This window comes from Gossypium hirsutum, chromosome A04, assembly GCF_007990345.1.
Source record: "Gossypium hirsutum isolate 1008001.06 chromosome A04, Gossypium_hirsutum_v2.1, whole genome shotgun sequence".
Lineage (NCBI taxonomy): Eukaryota > Viridiplantae > Streptophyta > Magnoliopsida > Malvales > Malvaceae > Gossypium > Gossypium hirsutum.
Window position 1 is genome coordinate 3,181,985 of NC_053427.1, and position 16,887 is coordinate 3,198,871.

At 28.8% G+C, this 16,887-nt stretch overlaps 1 protein-coding gene, 1 long non-coding RNA gene and 1 pseudogene across 3 annotated transcripts; 1 reads left to right on the forward strand and 2 right to left on the reverse strand.

Moving 5' to 3' along the window:
* Positions 1–1,189: 1,189 nt before the first annotated feature.
* LOC107898150 (uncharacterized) lies at positions 1,190–4,099 on the reverse strand. Its single transcript, XR_001684343.2, has 3 exons — positions 3,838–4,099; positions 2,874–2,954; positions 1,190–1,676 (listed from the first exon to the last, which is right to left on the reverse strand). It is a non-coding gene; the product is annotated as an uncharacterized lncRNA (long non-coding RNA).
* Positions 4,100–5,538: 1,439 nt separating this feature from the next.
* LOC107957283 (tryptophan synthase beta chain 2, chloroplastic-like) lies at positions 5,539–8,215 on the forward strand (annotated as a pseudogene).
* Positions 8,216–9,797: 1,582 nt separating this feature from the next.
* LOC107898222 (glucose-6-phosphate/phosphate translocator 1, chloroplastic) lies at positions 9,798–13,406 on the reverse strand. Of its 2 annotated transcripts, none has more exons than XM_016823818.2 (5): positions 12,592–13,406; positions 11,705–11,930; positions 11,307–11,373; positions 10,519–10,732; positions 9,798–10,093 (listed from the first exon to the last, which is right to left on the reverse strand). In XM_016823818.2, the coding sequence occupies exons 1-5, from the start codon at positions 13,081–13,083 to the stop codon at positions 10,082–10,084; spliced, it is 1,011 nt and encodes a 336-aa protein (XP_016679307.2). In that variant the 5' UTR covers positions 13,084–13,406; the 3' UTR covers positions 9,798–10,081. The 2 variants fall into 2 exon arrangements, with proteins under 2 accessions (XP_016679307.2, XP_016679264.2); XM_016823775.2 differs by having other exon boundaries at positions 11,307–11,529.
* Positions 13,407–16,887: the final 3,481 nt, after the last annotated feature.

The following is a 16,887-nucleotide window of genomic DNA, read 5'->3' on the forward strand; positions in this document are numbered from 1 at the left end:
ACAAAATTCTCTAAATGTGTTATGAGTTCTAATCTCTAATGGGTGTTTTTTCTAAGGTTGTAAAAGATCCTATTTATAGGCTAAATTTATAGATCAAATAATAATAAAATAATCTAAACTAATCAGTGTTTGATTGAAATAAGTAAACAGAGTTTAACTGAAAGACTACTTTTCAAATTTGACTGAAAATAGGAGTCATATTTAACACATTTATTATTTTATTATTCTAGTTGGAAGATTTAATTAGACAAATGAGAATTAGTTAGAATGGAACTAAGTTACTGTAGCCGATAAAACACACATTTATGATGTGAGAAAGAGAGTACTTAGTCACGAGAATCGTGGAGATTAGTGGGATAATCTGACTTATCCACTAAACCTAGTTTTCGTGTTTAGTTGTATAAAGTTAATAGTGGCTTATTGGGCAAGTTTTACGTCTCCCCTTGCATCCATATTTTCTTTTCAAATTTTCTTTACACTTTCTCTTGAAAAACTTAGATTGGAAACCTGTTTGAAGTTGGGTTCATTGTATTTAGCCAACTCTTTTGTTGTTTTAGCACCCCACTCAGGACACTCTTGAAGGCCTCCGTACTAAGAGTGAAGGTCCTGCCATTTAGAATTGTTGTATTTTTTGGTGGGTTTCTATGCTGACCCTTGTATGTATGTTAGAATTTATAGAGTACATGAATGAGTGATGAAATGGGTATGTACATTAGATATGAGGTCTGATAAGTCCCAAATTCATGAAGAAACGTGTATTGAATTAAGGCTCCGTTTATTTGTCAGTAAAATATTTTCCGAAAAATGATTTTTGAAAAATGATTTACTTTTCTAGTGTTTGGATAAATCTCTGTAAAATATTTTCTATTATTTGACAGATTTCTTAAAAATATTTTTCGAAAAAACTGTATTTACATATATTGATAAATATATATTAATAAATTTATATTTTAAATTATTTTTACATATATTGCAATGATTTATTTATAAATTAATAAATCAAATTAAATATATCAATTACATGGTTTAATTGTTCAAGATTGGCAATTATCCTATAAGATTCATTCACATCACATGTAAATGGTAAAAACTAATCATCATATTTGTAGTTAAATAACCAAGTAGCAACAACTCATCCAGTAACGTATTGAAGCCAAACAATATATAGATCATGCAGAAAAATATCTAATTTGAAATGAAAATGCACTTTCATCCACATAAAAGTGGATCATATTTGATTGTATCTAATGAAATATCCCAATACAAAATGAAAGATAAGGATGATGTTTGCACTTTTAACCGTATCCTCAGGCATTCCAGTGCCATTGTAGATCCAACAAATGCCAAAAAGTGAAAAGTTTAGTACATGAGCCGCTCCTTTCAGAACAAAGATTTAAGGATCAAGCAATACCTACTAAAGGAATCATACAAATATGGCTATTCCCGCAAATGACTAACACTTATCTCTATCCTCATTGCTAATCATTTCACTTTCCCTTCTTCTTCCCTTTTCAAATAACGAAATTGTTACAATGGCAGAAAGGAACTGGAGAAAAAAATTCATGATGCAACGAGATCAGGTGTTTTTAGCCTCAGTTGATAACCAAGCGTTATGTACTTTGCCCATCCAATTATCCAACAGCTGCAATGACCAGACTTGTAAACGCTAAAGAAGCCTGCATGTATCCAAGTGATTGGTGTCAACCAGACCGAAAATATAGAAAATTGAAACACCAAACATAGTACTTAATACCAATGCACAACACTTGAATTTCTAGGACTGCCTGCCTAAAGAAAGAATCTATTTGATTTGCAGTAACAAGCCAAAGAAAACTGCAAAAAATAAAAATTATCCAACAGATTGTTCAAATACATATGCATCCAACAAACTGCAAAAAACTGATTATAACAATGAAACTATAATCAACAAATGCAAAAAGAAATGATACATGAGAAAAGTATAGACTATCCTATGTTACTAAGACTCGAACATGAGTGTAGGATACGAATATGTTTCTAACACGAGTAAGTTCAATTTTTTCTAAGTTTTTATGTGTACTTGGAGGGCTCTAAAGAAAAAATTGAATAGTGGGAACGACATACTATTACCAAGTTACAATTCCAACATTATCAAACATCAATTTCATATATATATATGTACAATATTTATAAGCTATATGCAAACAAGAGATGCTTATCAAATTTTGAAAATATCCATTAAGCAATAAGAAGCACTAACATAAAATATGCCCAAAACCAAGAACTGCCCTTAAACAACCTCAAAATAAGCACTAAATAATCTCAAAACATTAAAGAACAATCCGTTTACAGAACATATTTAGCACACCTTCCAAGTAATGAGACTATCAATCAAATATTCTCTCACACATACGCACATATATAGCATAAAAATTCCACATACATACATATATAGTACACAATAACCTGAAAAGCCTTAAAACCATACAAGCAATAAAAGTGAACAGATAGAAGGCTTGATCACTCAAACTCATCTTTTGAGTTGGAATAAAAACTCATCTTTTTAGAAGGGAAAAAAAGAAAAAGAAAAAGAAACAACAACACACAGACTCCTTTTTAAATCAATTCAACACAATGAAAAATAAGAATGTATTCATGTAATTGCAATAGCATGAAAAGAAATGCAAAACGAAAAGAGGCTCTTAATAGCAGGCACTTTTCAGTTATTAAACCTCCACATACATTAACATGAGTATCTTAAACGAGGCCTATGAACCTTATCTTCGTGCAATTAAAAGTACATTTCTTAATCAAGACTGCATCGATCATCACCATAACAATTGGACCAGCTGCAATATATAGTGAATTTAAGAAACTTATAAATATGTGCTTACAATTGGATGAGCAAGGAGTTCTCCAAAGTTGTAGATGTTATCTCCCAAAAAAGCAGAAATGGACAGATCAAATGCCAAATCCTATATCAAAAGAGTTCAAATAAAATTAAATGAACTGAAGTCAATGGACAAATATATTCCTCGCAATTTCTTTAGTTCATTTATTTCCATCAATTTTATGACTGGGGTGTAAGGGGCTGGAAAACAAAATATTTAAGCACATCAGCCATCAGACTTCGGAGGCACTGCTGTTAGATGAATAGGTTGATAAAACCATAAGATTCAAAAGCTTCCATTCAACTAATACAAATAAACTCACCGATTCTACAGAATAACAAGGAACCATAAGAACAACTCTGATCAAGAACTTTTGCTCCCGTCAATCCAAGAACACAGAATTTAAAAAACTGTACGAAGGAGGAACCGGAAAAGGTCATTGACCAAACTATTTGTGAATGCAACTAAAGCCCAGTAAGAATCTCAGATGTTTCTATTCAACAAGGAGACAATTAAATCCTTAAACAACTTAAAAAATCATCATTTTGACAACATCGAGCAAAAACATTAGCACTAACAGAATTGGTTTCATGCTTAAGTCCCGTAAAAACCCTTACAATACTCTCTTTCCAAATACAGAGGCATGAAACACACAGATCATCAATCAAATCCAAGAAAAAGTCGTCACCAAGAAAAAGTCGTCACAATCACAAAAAAACCGATTTAAATATGGTAAGACATAAGATTATTATAGCACTGAAACAAAACGAGAATCTTTCATAACGTTTTACATTGTGGAACTAACGCAATTCACAAACCTTAAACCTATCAATTCAGGGCAGAAAAAGAAGAAAAAAAAGAAGGTGAAATTGAGGGAAAATATCGCTGAGAGAGCTAGAGAAAAATGAACAACAAAAGAATAATTAGAATTAGAAAATGGTGTAGAAAAAATAAAGAGGGGTTTTACCTGGATGGAGGAGGAACCGGAAAAGCTCCTTGACCAAACTATTGTCAATGGCACTGATTTGCAACCCAAGAGGAAGGGGGAGGGGGAGGGGGAGGGGAAGCTTCATTTTCCTGAAAATGTCTTACCGAATTCAAAAAGGGTAAAACATTTTCCTAAAAAAACACTTGATTTTACGGTAGGAAATTGTTTTTAGCCATCCAAACATCAGAAAACCCTGAAAACTTTTACGAAAAAGCTTTTACATGTTACCAAACAGAGTTTAAGAGTTTGTTTGTTTTACTGAATGACTTCTAGAAAATAATTTTTAGAAAATGAGTTACTTTAAGTTAATATTTTCTGGTATTTAAATAAATTATATAAAATATTTTTTTGTTATTTGATAAATTTCTTAAAAATATTTTATAAAAGCTGTTTTTAATGAAATAAATATAAATTTAAGATTTTCTCATATTTTTATTATTTAATTGAGTTTATTTTATATCTATAAATTGATATTTTATATCGTTTTTGTATATACTAAAAATATTTTGTTAAATTTAAGTTCATTATAAAGTTATTCTTTAGTTATATAACTATCAAATAAGTTTTTTTTTTATTTTGAAAATGTGACATCAACCAAATTGACAAAAAAATTTAATAATGTCAACAATTGGACTTGATTTTTAAATATGAAAAGTAAAGAGATTAAATTCTTGAAAATAAAATTATCGAGACTAAATTATAAATTTGTGAAGAGTACATATACTTATAACAGATTTTAACTTTTGTACTACAAAACATTATTAATAATATATTTATAATTGTAATAAATATTATTATAAAATTAAAATTGAAATATTAAATAATTTATTAAAATAATTAATTATATTAATTATATTAATAATTTATTATATAATTAAATATAAATAATTAAATATGTATGTTTAATAATATTAAAAAATATAATATTTTATATTAATATTTTAAAATTTTTAAAAATAAAAATAAATTTTATTATTAATATAATAATATTAAACTTGATTTAGGTTAATTTTTATAAATATATATATAATCACTTATAGAGGAACATTTTTCAAAATGATAAATTATTTTACAAAAAAAATAATTTATTTTATATTGACCTATAAGTCATTTTCTGTAAAACAAACATTAAAAAATATAAAAAATATTTTCTATAAAACTTTTTACATGTGAATAAACTTACTCTAAATATGTTATGGATTTTATATAAGTGTTGTAATATTGAATCATAAATATGTTTGCGTGGGTCTTTTACATATCATGAGGTTTGTGAAAAGGTGAAAGTGAGATTATGAAAGATGAGATCATGGAAACTAAACTTGTACGAGTTTATACTTATTGGTAGAGAAATTTGATATTTTAAATTAATTTTTAAATTAAATTATTCAACCTAATTAATAATTTTAAAATTTATATTGATGTAATAAATATATATTTGCATATATATATATAATATATATATATAAAAATTAGTTTTTATAAAAATAATATATAATTTATTAAAATTTTAGACTATTAATAAACCCGAAGATACAGGTACTAACACAAAAACTATACTTTCATCGGTACATACGGACTTCCTTGTGAATAGCCCTTCGTCTTTTTCTACTCCTCGATATTTCCATTCAATTTCAGTAAATTTACATCTCCGCACACGCCTGCGAAACTTTTCTCCCTTAATTGTACATTTGTACGTTAAGTAGAGAACCAGTAACCGTTGATCCGGTTCCCATAGAGTCGGATCCTACTAGATGGCAACGACCCGGCTCGTTCGGTCGTCTCGGGAAATATGTTCCCGGAACCCTAATGTCTGCTCTCTCTGAGCTGGAAACGGCTTTTCATTCCCTCTCCAAAGATGACAAATTTCAGGCTAGTTCCGTCACTGATACATTTTATACGTATTCGTATCCGATTCCTTAATGAATACGTATCTGAATTACTTCGAGTTAGGTATTTCATGTGTTGTGCATTGTGTTTGTTGATAGGAAATTAATTTGGGATTTGCCAATTTGGGAAATGCTTGTTATTTTCACTAGGAAATTTGTTATTGATTAACAGAAGAAAATTTGTTGACTTCTCTTTGTTGTTGATTTTATATAAGTATCTGGAAATGATTATCGTCTTTCTTCTTATTTTAGTTTTAAAAGTTAGGTTTTGATTTTTTGATATTGACTTCCATTTTCCTGAAGGAAAAAAAAAAAGGCATTTCTTATAAACTTAATTTCTTTAGTAGAACTAATCAAGAGTATTTTCACTTCTATGAATGGTTAAAAAAAATCGTTTTTGCAATACCATAATATTTTAATTGATCTTACTTTTTATTTTGTTGGTTCAATTTTTAATCAAGTTATGATTATATATTTTTTATAATTACTTTTTTAAAAAAAATGTAAAAGAACATGTTTGAGCTTAGTAAGCTCTTTTGCATGTACTTTTGTTTCTGGTACTGGAAGTAGTCATTTTCAAGAAAACTATTTATGATTTGCAGGAAGAACTAGCTGGGGTTTTGAAAGGCTATGTTGGTAGGGAAAGTCCACTTTATTTTGCAGAACGGCTGTCCCGATGGTGAAGGGTCAGATATATAACTTCAGAGGGAGGATCTTAACCATACTAGTGCCCACAAGATCAATAATGCCGTTGCTTAGGCATTACTCGCTAAACATTTGGGCAAGAACCGGATTATTGCAGAAACTGGGGCTGGTCAGCATGGAGTTGCAACAGCTACTGTGTGTGCAAGGTTCGGTTTGCAGTGTGTTATTGACATGGGTGCTCAAGATATGGAAAGACAGGCACTTAATATTTTCAGAATGCGGCTTCTTGGTGCGGAGGTAAGTGTTATAATGAAGATTCTTTATCAGATTCTTGGTTAGAGTAGTTCATTCAGGCACCGCGACGCTGAAGGATGCTACATCGGAAGCTATCCAGGATTGGGTGACTAACGTGGAGACAACTCATTATATTTTGGGATTGATTGCTGGTCCACATCCGTATCTTATGATGGTCAGAGAGTCCCATGCAGTGGTTGGTAAAGAAGCAAGAAAACAAGCGCTGGAAAAATGGGGAGGGAAACCGGATGTATTGGTTGCACGCAATGATGGAGGTTCAAATGCTATGGGACTTTTCAATGAGTTTGTTAACGACAAGGATATTAGGTTGATTGGTGTAGAGGCAGCAGGGTTCGGTCCGGATAGTGGCAAGCATGCGGCAAATTTTGTTGTGGTTATACAGCTTGAATTATCCCGGTGTTCGACCTGAGCACAACTTTCTGAAAGATGAAGGCCGTGCTGAGTACCAGTGTCACAGATGAAGAAGCATTGGAAGGTATGAAACTACAGTCCAATTTATTTTCAAGTCTTCGTTCATATCATATCTGATTATGAGATTACTGACTGAAGGTAAAACCTGTCTGCCACTTCATATTGGAACATTGCCAGTTGCTTTGTCCGGTTACTTCTGAAGATTAATCTATATGACCTAAGAAAGTTTCATATGGAGTAGAAACATGTTCCTTCGCATTCAGTCCTTGTTCACGTAATTTTCACCTTCTATCTTTAATCATCTAATATACATTCAGAATTCAACTGTTTATTTTCAGAACTCTATAATGGGATATCGATTTTAATATGTTACCCTTCAAAAATGTTTTGACTGATTACATATAAATTTTTCTTGAAGGTTGAAGCACTTCTTGCATCCTTCTATCCTTTTACTAAAAATATCGCCTATGCAATTGGTCTTCAGGTGATGAGTCAGAGTCACACTTTGCACATCTAAACATTTCCTACACACCTATTTTCGTATAGTTGTTGGATTCCTTTAACTTATGCCATTTGATCGGCTTCCTTGCACTCTGGTGCTTGTATTGATAATGTTATATTCCACATTTTATCCAGCTTTATCATTTGATATTACTATTTGTCACTGATACGAAGTTTTTGTTTTCTTTGTAGTGGATTCTGATGGAACCATTTGTGATATAATGCAGCATTCAAGAGATTATCTCGACTGGAGGGCATAATCCCAATGTTGGAGACGTCGTATGCGCTGGCATACTTAGAGAAACTGTGTCCAACTTTACCAAATGGTACCAAATTTGTGGTTAACTGCAGTGGCAGAGGTGATAAGGATGTTCAAACAGCAAATAAGCATTTGCAGGTATAATTAGTCTGATGATGATGATGTTTTTGGCCATTAATTTTTCTTCATCCACCTTGAAAATAATTGCTTTGTCCCATGTTTTACTGAAATACTTTCATGGTGTTTCTTATTGTTCCTCAATAAGTATTATTACTTGCTTTGTTATAATATGTATCAACACATTTACAAAAGTTTTCAAGGAAAATTATCCTCTTTTTTATCTGATTTACTTTTAAAGAAGAAATTTTGAGTTGTTTTTTTTTTTTTTTAAATTCTACATTAGTCTTGCAAAGGTTGTGGATTTATCCATTAAATTCGTTTGATTAAATTTAATTACTAGTATTGTACCATGTATACAGCTATAGATTTAGTTTATATGCTCTAATTGAATAAATTTTAGTCTTGACACCAAGATAGTCAGTATCATATCAGTGAACGTACCGTTTTCTACCAATACTTGTTCGTATCGGTATCAGTTTGTTTCAATGTATTATTTTAGATTTATCGCTATTTTGTGAAACATTTGATATATGCATATAAAGGTATTTTCAAATATCAAATAATGAAATTAAATCTCAAATATAAAATACTAATAAAAAATAGAACTTTAGTTGAAGTAGTAAAGAAAAGATTTTATAAGCTTTACAAATATAATCCATATCATTCAACAAACTCAAAATAAGCAAGTAAAAATATTACGGCATAAATTAAACAAGAAGATTATTTCATTCTATGTATATAATAATTCATAATTCAAAAAATCTAAAATAAACAATAAAAAATAAATTAAATTTAAAACATATTTTGAAATTCATATTTTGAAATTATTTTTTGTATGAATAAATAATAAAAATTTAAATTTAAAATATATTTTTTTAAAAAAATTGTACCAAAGGGCGATTGGTACAGGTAAAATCAATTGGTACACATTGGTATGGTCGGTATCCATTGGAATTTGCATCAAATGGAGCGTTTTTGGTCGGTATGAGTAGTACCGGAACGATATTGACTACCATGCTTGACGTAAATGATAGTCATTAATTCATTATCGAATTTTTTTTAATGAGTAATATGCGGAAATAATAAATTGACATATCGTTACATATAACATAAACCTTAAACTTAATTTAATGAACTTAACCGTTATCGTTAGGTGATAACAATAATTTTAAATTTTAAAAGATACATAAATTAAAAATGATGAAATTAAAATATAATTATTAAATCCATAACTTTTGTAAAGTATAGTACTAATAACCAAATTTAACATTTTTTTATGGAGAGATTAATAAAAATATTGCAAAAAATTTAAAAAAATTATCTTGGCAAAATAAATACAAATAAAACTTTAAAATTAAGCAATTTTAGTAATTTTAATGTAAGTATCCATCCTTTGAAGGCATGAAGAGGCATGGGTCACATGATAATGGAGACAAGAAAGCAAGTGGCTAAATTAGCTTTTACAATAAATATATTTCAAATACAATGGATGAACTGAAGAGCCATGCATTCTATTTACCATTGTTCGGTGCCCTTCTAATTGCCTTCAACACCATCATCAATGCACATCAATAATTTAATTTCATATAAATTTAATTAAATTCTTGTCAAGTTTTAAATATTAAATTTGAGTCACCCATTGAGTCGATATTTACATTATTATTATCAATGCATGCAAGAGGACGTAAATTTGAGTGTGTTAAAACATCTATTTATAAGTTAGAAAAGGCTTCTAATAATTCTAGCCATTGCAACAATGTTCTCTTTGCTCTTTATTCATTTTAGCTGACAAAGACAAAAGGTTCACAACATTAATCCTTGTTTATTCAAACATTTTCATTCTCAGCTGCATTAAAAACATTTAGAAAAACAAAACCTACACATCCAATGTATGACATTGTTTATAATCATCATTATTATATATATATATCTACACTATGACCAAAATCCAGCATCAATCCAATACTAAAGAAAAAGACATTAAAACATGATCTCATCTGAGGTAACTTCTTCCAGATGATATTTGCTCTTTTTTTCATCATCTATGGTACATAATGAATCAAAATTCTCAAAACCCTGATTTTCCTCACGCTTTTGCCTGCAAAAGAGATCGGACATGATTAGGGAATATCGAAACTCAATCATTCTCAACATGATATACTGACACCTATGGTTAGGTCGACACTGGTTCAGATGGTTCAATTGCTACATCCCTGAAGTCGACATTATTGGTTCGTAATTCAACACTAACTACAGCAACCCTCAGATCGCTCTTTAGGTTGGCAAGTCATTCAACTCTCAATTGAAGAAAGAACTCAATTATCAAAGATTCAAAAGATACATCTAACCCCAAAATCTTGTAGGATCAAAGATACTCGATTTTGATCAATAATATAGAACCACTGTTAATATATCCCTCACCATGGAGAAAAAACAAACTAGTAGACGACATGATTTGTAGCTAAATTAAGACTTGTGAAATGTTAGATGCAGTGTTCTAAATATCATATAAGGAACACTAACCTGGGAATACAAGAAGGTTCCAAGGATCGCGATTGCAGCTCCGAGAGCATTGATGGGCTGGACCGGCGTGTGGAAGATGATGATTGAGGAGACTATAACGGATATACGTTTCATGGTGTTCCCAACGCTAAATGTCAAGGGAGAGATCTCATCAAGGGACATGTATGAGACTTGATTGTAGAGATGATAGAAGATACTTTGCGCTGCTACCCACCTTTCAAATACGATAAAAACAACAAAACATTGTTACTGGATGGAAATAAGTAAGAATATCACGTATTGTTACAATTACATAATTTATGTTTTATGTCAATAAACAGAAGGAAATTAAAGAGAGAGCTAATATATGGGTAACTCGAGGAGCATACAAGACCATGGGGGTGAAAAGATAACAACGGTACCATCTAAATGTAACTATAATTAATCAACCTCGATGAATAAATAAACCAAATGGATCAGTTCTTGCAAAGAAGCATCGAATTCAAGATCCACATACGTGTCAATACCATTAGACACACAATGGGTTTTCAGATGGCATTCCATCATCTATTTGTAGTTCAGACTAACGAGTGGGACTTGACATCATGAAGTGAAAATACAGAGACTAAAATGCATCTGTCTTCTCTTACTCGGTCATATAGCTAATGGAATCCTAATCAGCGAACGAATTCCGATACGTTCATCTAATGCATTCAAAGCATCTTCCAAAATCAAACACATAAATCTCAAAAATACTAATCATATGGAAACCGAACGAGGAAATAAAACTTAGTACTTCATGTTATTACCAGACAAACTGTGGTCCTATTTCCGATAAGGCCTTTTGCCATCCTGCTGCCCACATCTGTGGTCCCTCTACGGCAACAGCGAAAGGTGTAAGAATTAAGAGAGACAACAAAGATAGACACGCGTAGTAGTTCATCCCGCTAACGGATTTCCCCTTCATCCCCTTTTTCGAGAATATGTTACGTAAGACAAATGCAAAGTTCGATATCATAGCTCCCATAAAACCTGAACACATATATTGAAATTACAATCTCAGTGCCATTCCAGATAACCAGCTGAGAGGACCATATATTGAACCAAGGTAAAATAGAATTTTAAACAATAAGAGCTTGCTAAGGTTCCAATATCCGAGCATTCACTGCATATAAGCACACAATTAGAGAAGGTTTGTTATTTTTACCAGTCATATTGAAGTTGAGTTCGGTTACAGCGGCAAGAGCACAACCACCGATGATCGGAACAAGGGACAAATAAACCGATGGAGGAAAGGTCTCTCCAAGCAAGAACCTCGAAACCAAGACAGAGAAAGCCGGTTCACCACTTTTGATGATGTGGGTGAACGAAACTGCAACCTTCGACATACTCACGGTTGCTGCTACATGTCCAATGGTATGTGCTACGGCAACCTAGGAAAACCGGAAAAACAAAACCGGATTGTGTATTAGAAACACACATCAAATTGTCAATTTATTTCTTTAAATATAAGATAGGATGCATAATACTAATTTTACTTAATGCAGGGTTTAATTATACTTAACATAGGCTGCATAATACAAGTTTAAGTTTGCCTTTTCATTTTCTCAACAACCAAACAAACAGCACTTTCCTTGAAACTCAAACAAAGGACATCTGCGGTTTTAATTTTTATTCCTTCCTACAGTACAAACAACATAACAATTTCTATCTTTTTCTCTCACTTTCTCAGCAACCAAACAAAAAGAAAACTCACCTGAAACAAAGCCTTCCAAATATTTCAAAATCAGTCTTTGAATTGTTAATGGGGGCATTTAAAACATACCCATCAAAAGTTTTTTCTTTAACCAAATTTTAGTTTCCCTTTATTTTCCTTCATTTTCTCAGCAATCAGACAAACAAATAATTTTCTTAAAACTCAAATACATGCATCTTCATTCTTTTTTTTTTAACTTTTTCCTCCCTATATTCCAAACAACATGATCCTACAATTAAATTTAATCAGAAACAAAACCTACCAGCAGAATTTTCTATCTTTTTCTCTCACTTTCTCAGCGACCAAACAAAACAAAAAGTGGAAAAAAAAACACTCACCGGAAACAAAGTCTTCCAAAACTCAAAATCTGTTTTTGGGGTCTCAGCAATCCTCGTAGCCCATGAAATTAACATCATCAAAGAACCACAAGCAAGGGACAAAGTTGAAGTCAGCCATGGGTAAGGGTAAGCATTCAAAACCTTCTTGTTATATATATTGAAAACCACATTCAAAGCCCACCAAGTTGCAAAATAAATCCCAATTTTCAACCTTTTTGCAGCTTCTGATTTCACTTCAACTTCAATAGGTTGTGACTTGTCAGCTTCATAAGCCTTGCATTCAAACACTGTTTTTTTCTCATTAATTTTCTCAATCGATGAAATATGCAATGGTTTTGACACTGAAAGATTTCTTCTTTCCGGATTTTGAAGGTTTAAACATGGTGAAAACGAAGATCTGCTACAAATTGTTGAAATTAATCTTTTATGAAACCCAGAATTTGTAACATTCATGCATGTAGCTAAACCTGATTGCTTAAAGCTAAAACTCATTTTCCTTTCAAACTACTCAAATCAAAACACAAATTGGGTATTTCTTGAATCAAATTTTTTTTTCTTTTGTGCGTGAACTAATAGAAAAAAACTGAGAATTTCTTTAAAAACTTGACAAGATCAAGAAAAGACAAATAAATTTTAAAACTTTGAAACAAGGTTACCGTCAATTACGAAAAAACCTAGTAATCCACGATTTTTATTTTTATTTTTATTTTAAACCAAAAAAAGTTGAATTTTTTTTCCTTTAAAGGAAATATCTATTTGCTGAGTGTTTTGCAAAATTTTGCTGAAGAGACAAACCAAGCAAAGTGCTGGAAAGCTTTATAAGCTCTGAAATATCAGTCCCTTTTTCTTTCCATTATTAAATTAAATTTTAGAAATTAATCATTACTTTTTTTATTTTTTAATAATTAATTCTCTGAATTAATTACACTCATTAAAGAATAAATAATAAAATTAATTTCTCAAAATAAAATAGACCTTCACTATCTCGCCTTATTTTCGTGATTAATCTTTAATTTTTTTAAACATATATATATTATTGTATTCGAATAAATTTTAAAATCTAATATTGTTATAAATATTTTCCAGATATTAAAATCTAAATTTACTGTTAAGATTAGTAAAACTATTTTGTTAAATTCTTCTTTTTACATTTTAATTACATAATTTATCTCAATATATTGTTTCACCTATCAAATTTATTTGTATTTCACTCCTACTCTTTCATCCGCATATTTTATCAGGTTTAACAATTTAGTCTTTATCATTACAAAAATTTTATATTTTTCAACAATTTTCACTTTTACGATACTTTATACATATTTCATCATCTCATATCACATTCATTAAACTTTTATCATAATTTCATTATTCACATATTAAATTGTTTCACACCTAATTTTCTGTACATTTTCAATTTAGTCCCTATTGCCATGTAATTTATTTTTTACCATATAAGCATTTTAATCAAATAATTCATTATAATATCTTATTTCATATAAAAAAATTTCATGCATATCAGTTCTCTTGTTTCAATTATAAATTTGACAGAGTTTACAATTTAGTCCTTAACATCATGAATATTAATTATTTTTTAGAAAAATAAGCTATTTTTAATAAAACAAATGGAACATTAAATTTATTATTTTTTTAAATTACATTGTTACCAAGTGTTTTTTTTATTTTAAAAAATCATTTTAACAAATTTAATTTAAAAAATTAATAATTTTAACAATTAAATTTAAATTTTGAAATTTAAAAAATATTTAAAAATAAATTTCTAAATTTGTGACATATTTTAATGTATATGTTGTTGGTGTTAGATCCAATGCTCGCTTGCGTCAAAGGAAAGGTGCTCCAACTACCCACCCCACTCAAACAACTTAGTTTTCTTTTCGTTAAATTATATGAATATTTAATATTTGATCATCTAATTTTTAAATATTACAAAATAGTCACAAACGTTATTAGATTATTACATTTTGATCACTTGTTCGTTAATTTTCATTATCTTTTAATGAAAAGATGATATGAAATATTAACTCAAAAAGTTAATAACTAATTTTACCCTTAAACTATAGCAAAAATATTATTCGACATTCTTAGAATTTTTTTTAATAATTCTAGAAATAAAATAAAATAAAATGTAAAAAAAACTATTAAAAACTCATTAGGTTTTTTAAGTTATAATTATAGCAGGAAATTTAAAAAATTTTAAAAAATAATTAATTTTTTAAAAGTATCATATTTTTTAATATTATTATTTTTAAATTATAAAAATATAAAAATATTAAAAATATACATCCAAAATGAACTTAGACAAATGGACATCCAAATTAATCTTAATATGTACATACATCTATCTAAATTTATTATGCGCATGAAATAAAAAATCAATTTTTGAAATTAAAGAAATATAAAATTATTATAAATGCAAGTATAAAATCAACTTAAATAAATAGGGTTAGATAAAAAAATTCAGTTTTTAATGTTGTTACCTTTTATAAAATTCTAAAAATTATATTAAAAATATATAATTAATTATATAAAAAAATTCACTTTAAAAAAATTTAAAAATATAATTTGTTGTATATTTTTCCAAAATTTCAACCACATTTTTCTTATTTTTTTTTGAGCAAAACCACATTATTCAATAACTCATATATCAACCACTCACATAATGGGCGTCTATAATATAGTATTAAATTAAGCCTATGATAATGTCGTTTATGTATCATATGGTGTTAGTCATAGGGTCAAATTTAGTGTCTTCAACACTTATTTAAATAAGTGGATGGAAATTATTTTATAATTTATGTATTAATATAATGGTTAAATTTTAATTTTAATTTTAATTTAGGTAAATTATAAAAATAATTAATTTTATTTTTCTTGAATTATATTTTAGTCATTTACGTTATCGTTTCATTACGAAGTGGTCACTTTACCGTTAAACTCTATTACCTCGATAACGTCAGTCTTACGTGGTATTCCAGATGAGTTTTAAATGCCAACTTGAATGTTCAGTTGGTAGGATGAAAATGGATTTTTAATTAAATAATTTTAATTTGAACTGCCATATAAGATCGCCATTAGGGAGGTAACGGAGCTTAAAGGTAGAGTGACCACTTCATAACAAAACGATAACGTAAGTGACTAAAATGTAATTTAAGGCAAATAAAAGTGATTATTTTTGTATTTTACCCTTTAATTTCTTTTAGATTATATAATAATAGTTAATTTTTAATTTTGATTCCTATACTTCATTCAAATTTGAGATTTAATTTTTATATTTTAATTTTGAAATAATTTCATGCCTCAACTCTTATAATGTCATTAGTTAGTCACTGTGAATTTTTTTAGAATTTATTAAAATTGTTAAAATTTTTATTAAATTCACGTTTATTACAATGTCATTTATTTCATGCATATCAAATGAACTTTTTTATAATTTTAAATTGTCGCACAAAAAAATGTAACAATGTTAATAAATATACCTATATTTTTAAACTATATTTTTAAACTTAAAAAATAAATGAACTAAATTTTTTAAAATAAAACTGTGACTAATTACTTATCAATTTTGATACAATTTTAATGTATTTTTATATTCATATTCTTTTTTTTTTAAATCTATCATGAGATATTCGTACAATATTTCGTAAAGGTCAAAAAAATTATTTATATTTTATTACTTCTTTAAAAATTCCTTCAAGTATCCAACATAGAATATGCTTTGAATATCACTGTCAAACCTGTCGGCTAACTCACCTGCTATATATATTTTGAAGGGTATAAACTCTAGAATTATTTGACTGGGTAGGTATTATTTAGAATTATTAAATAAGTTACTAAAATTATCAAATATTTGAATTTAAATATTTTAATTAGTGATAATATAGTTTTTACCCTAAATTTGCTTTTCTTTTTCTTACTTTTTAACACTTAAATTTGATAATTAGGTTTATTTTAATTATTAAATTTAATAAATTTAAAAGTTTAATGATGCAGAAAGTGTTGCGGTACCTCTTGAAAAATAAAAAATTAATATAAATTTATAGGCGATGATGTGATACAATATCAATATGTCACAGTTATTGTTTTAATAACTAGACTAGTGCTTAAACAAGTTAAATCATTTGTTCCTAATTCAACTATTTTAATTGGTTTGATTGTTGAACCAATAATGATTAATTAATTAAAAATTTATAAAAATGTAAAATAATTTAAAAATATTTTTATTAAACTAGTTCAACCTGTTCAAATATTACTTTTTTTCTTGATTTTCGATTTTTATCG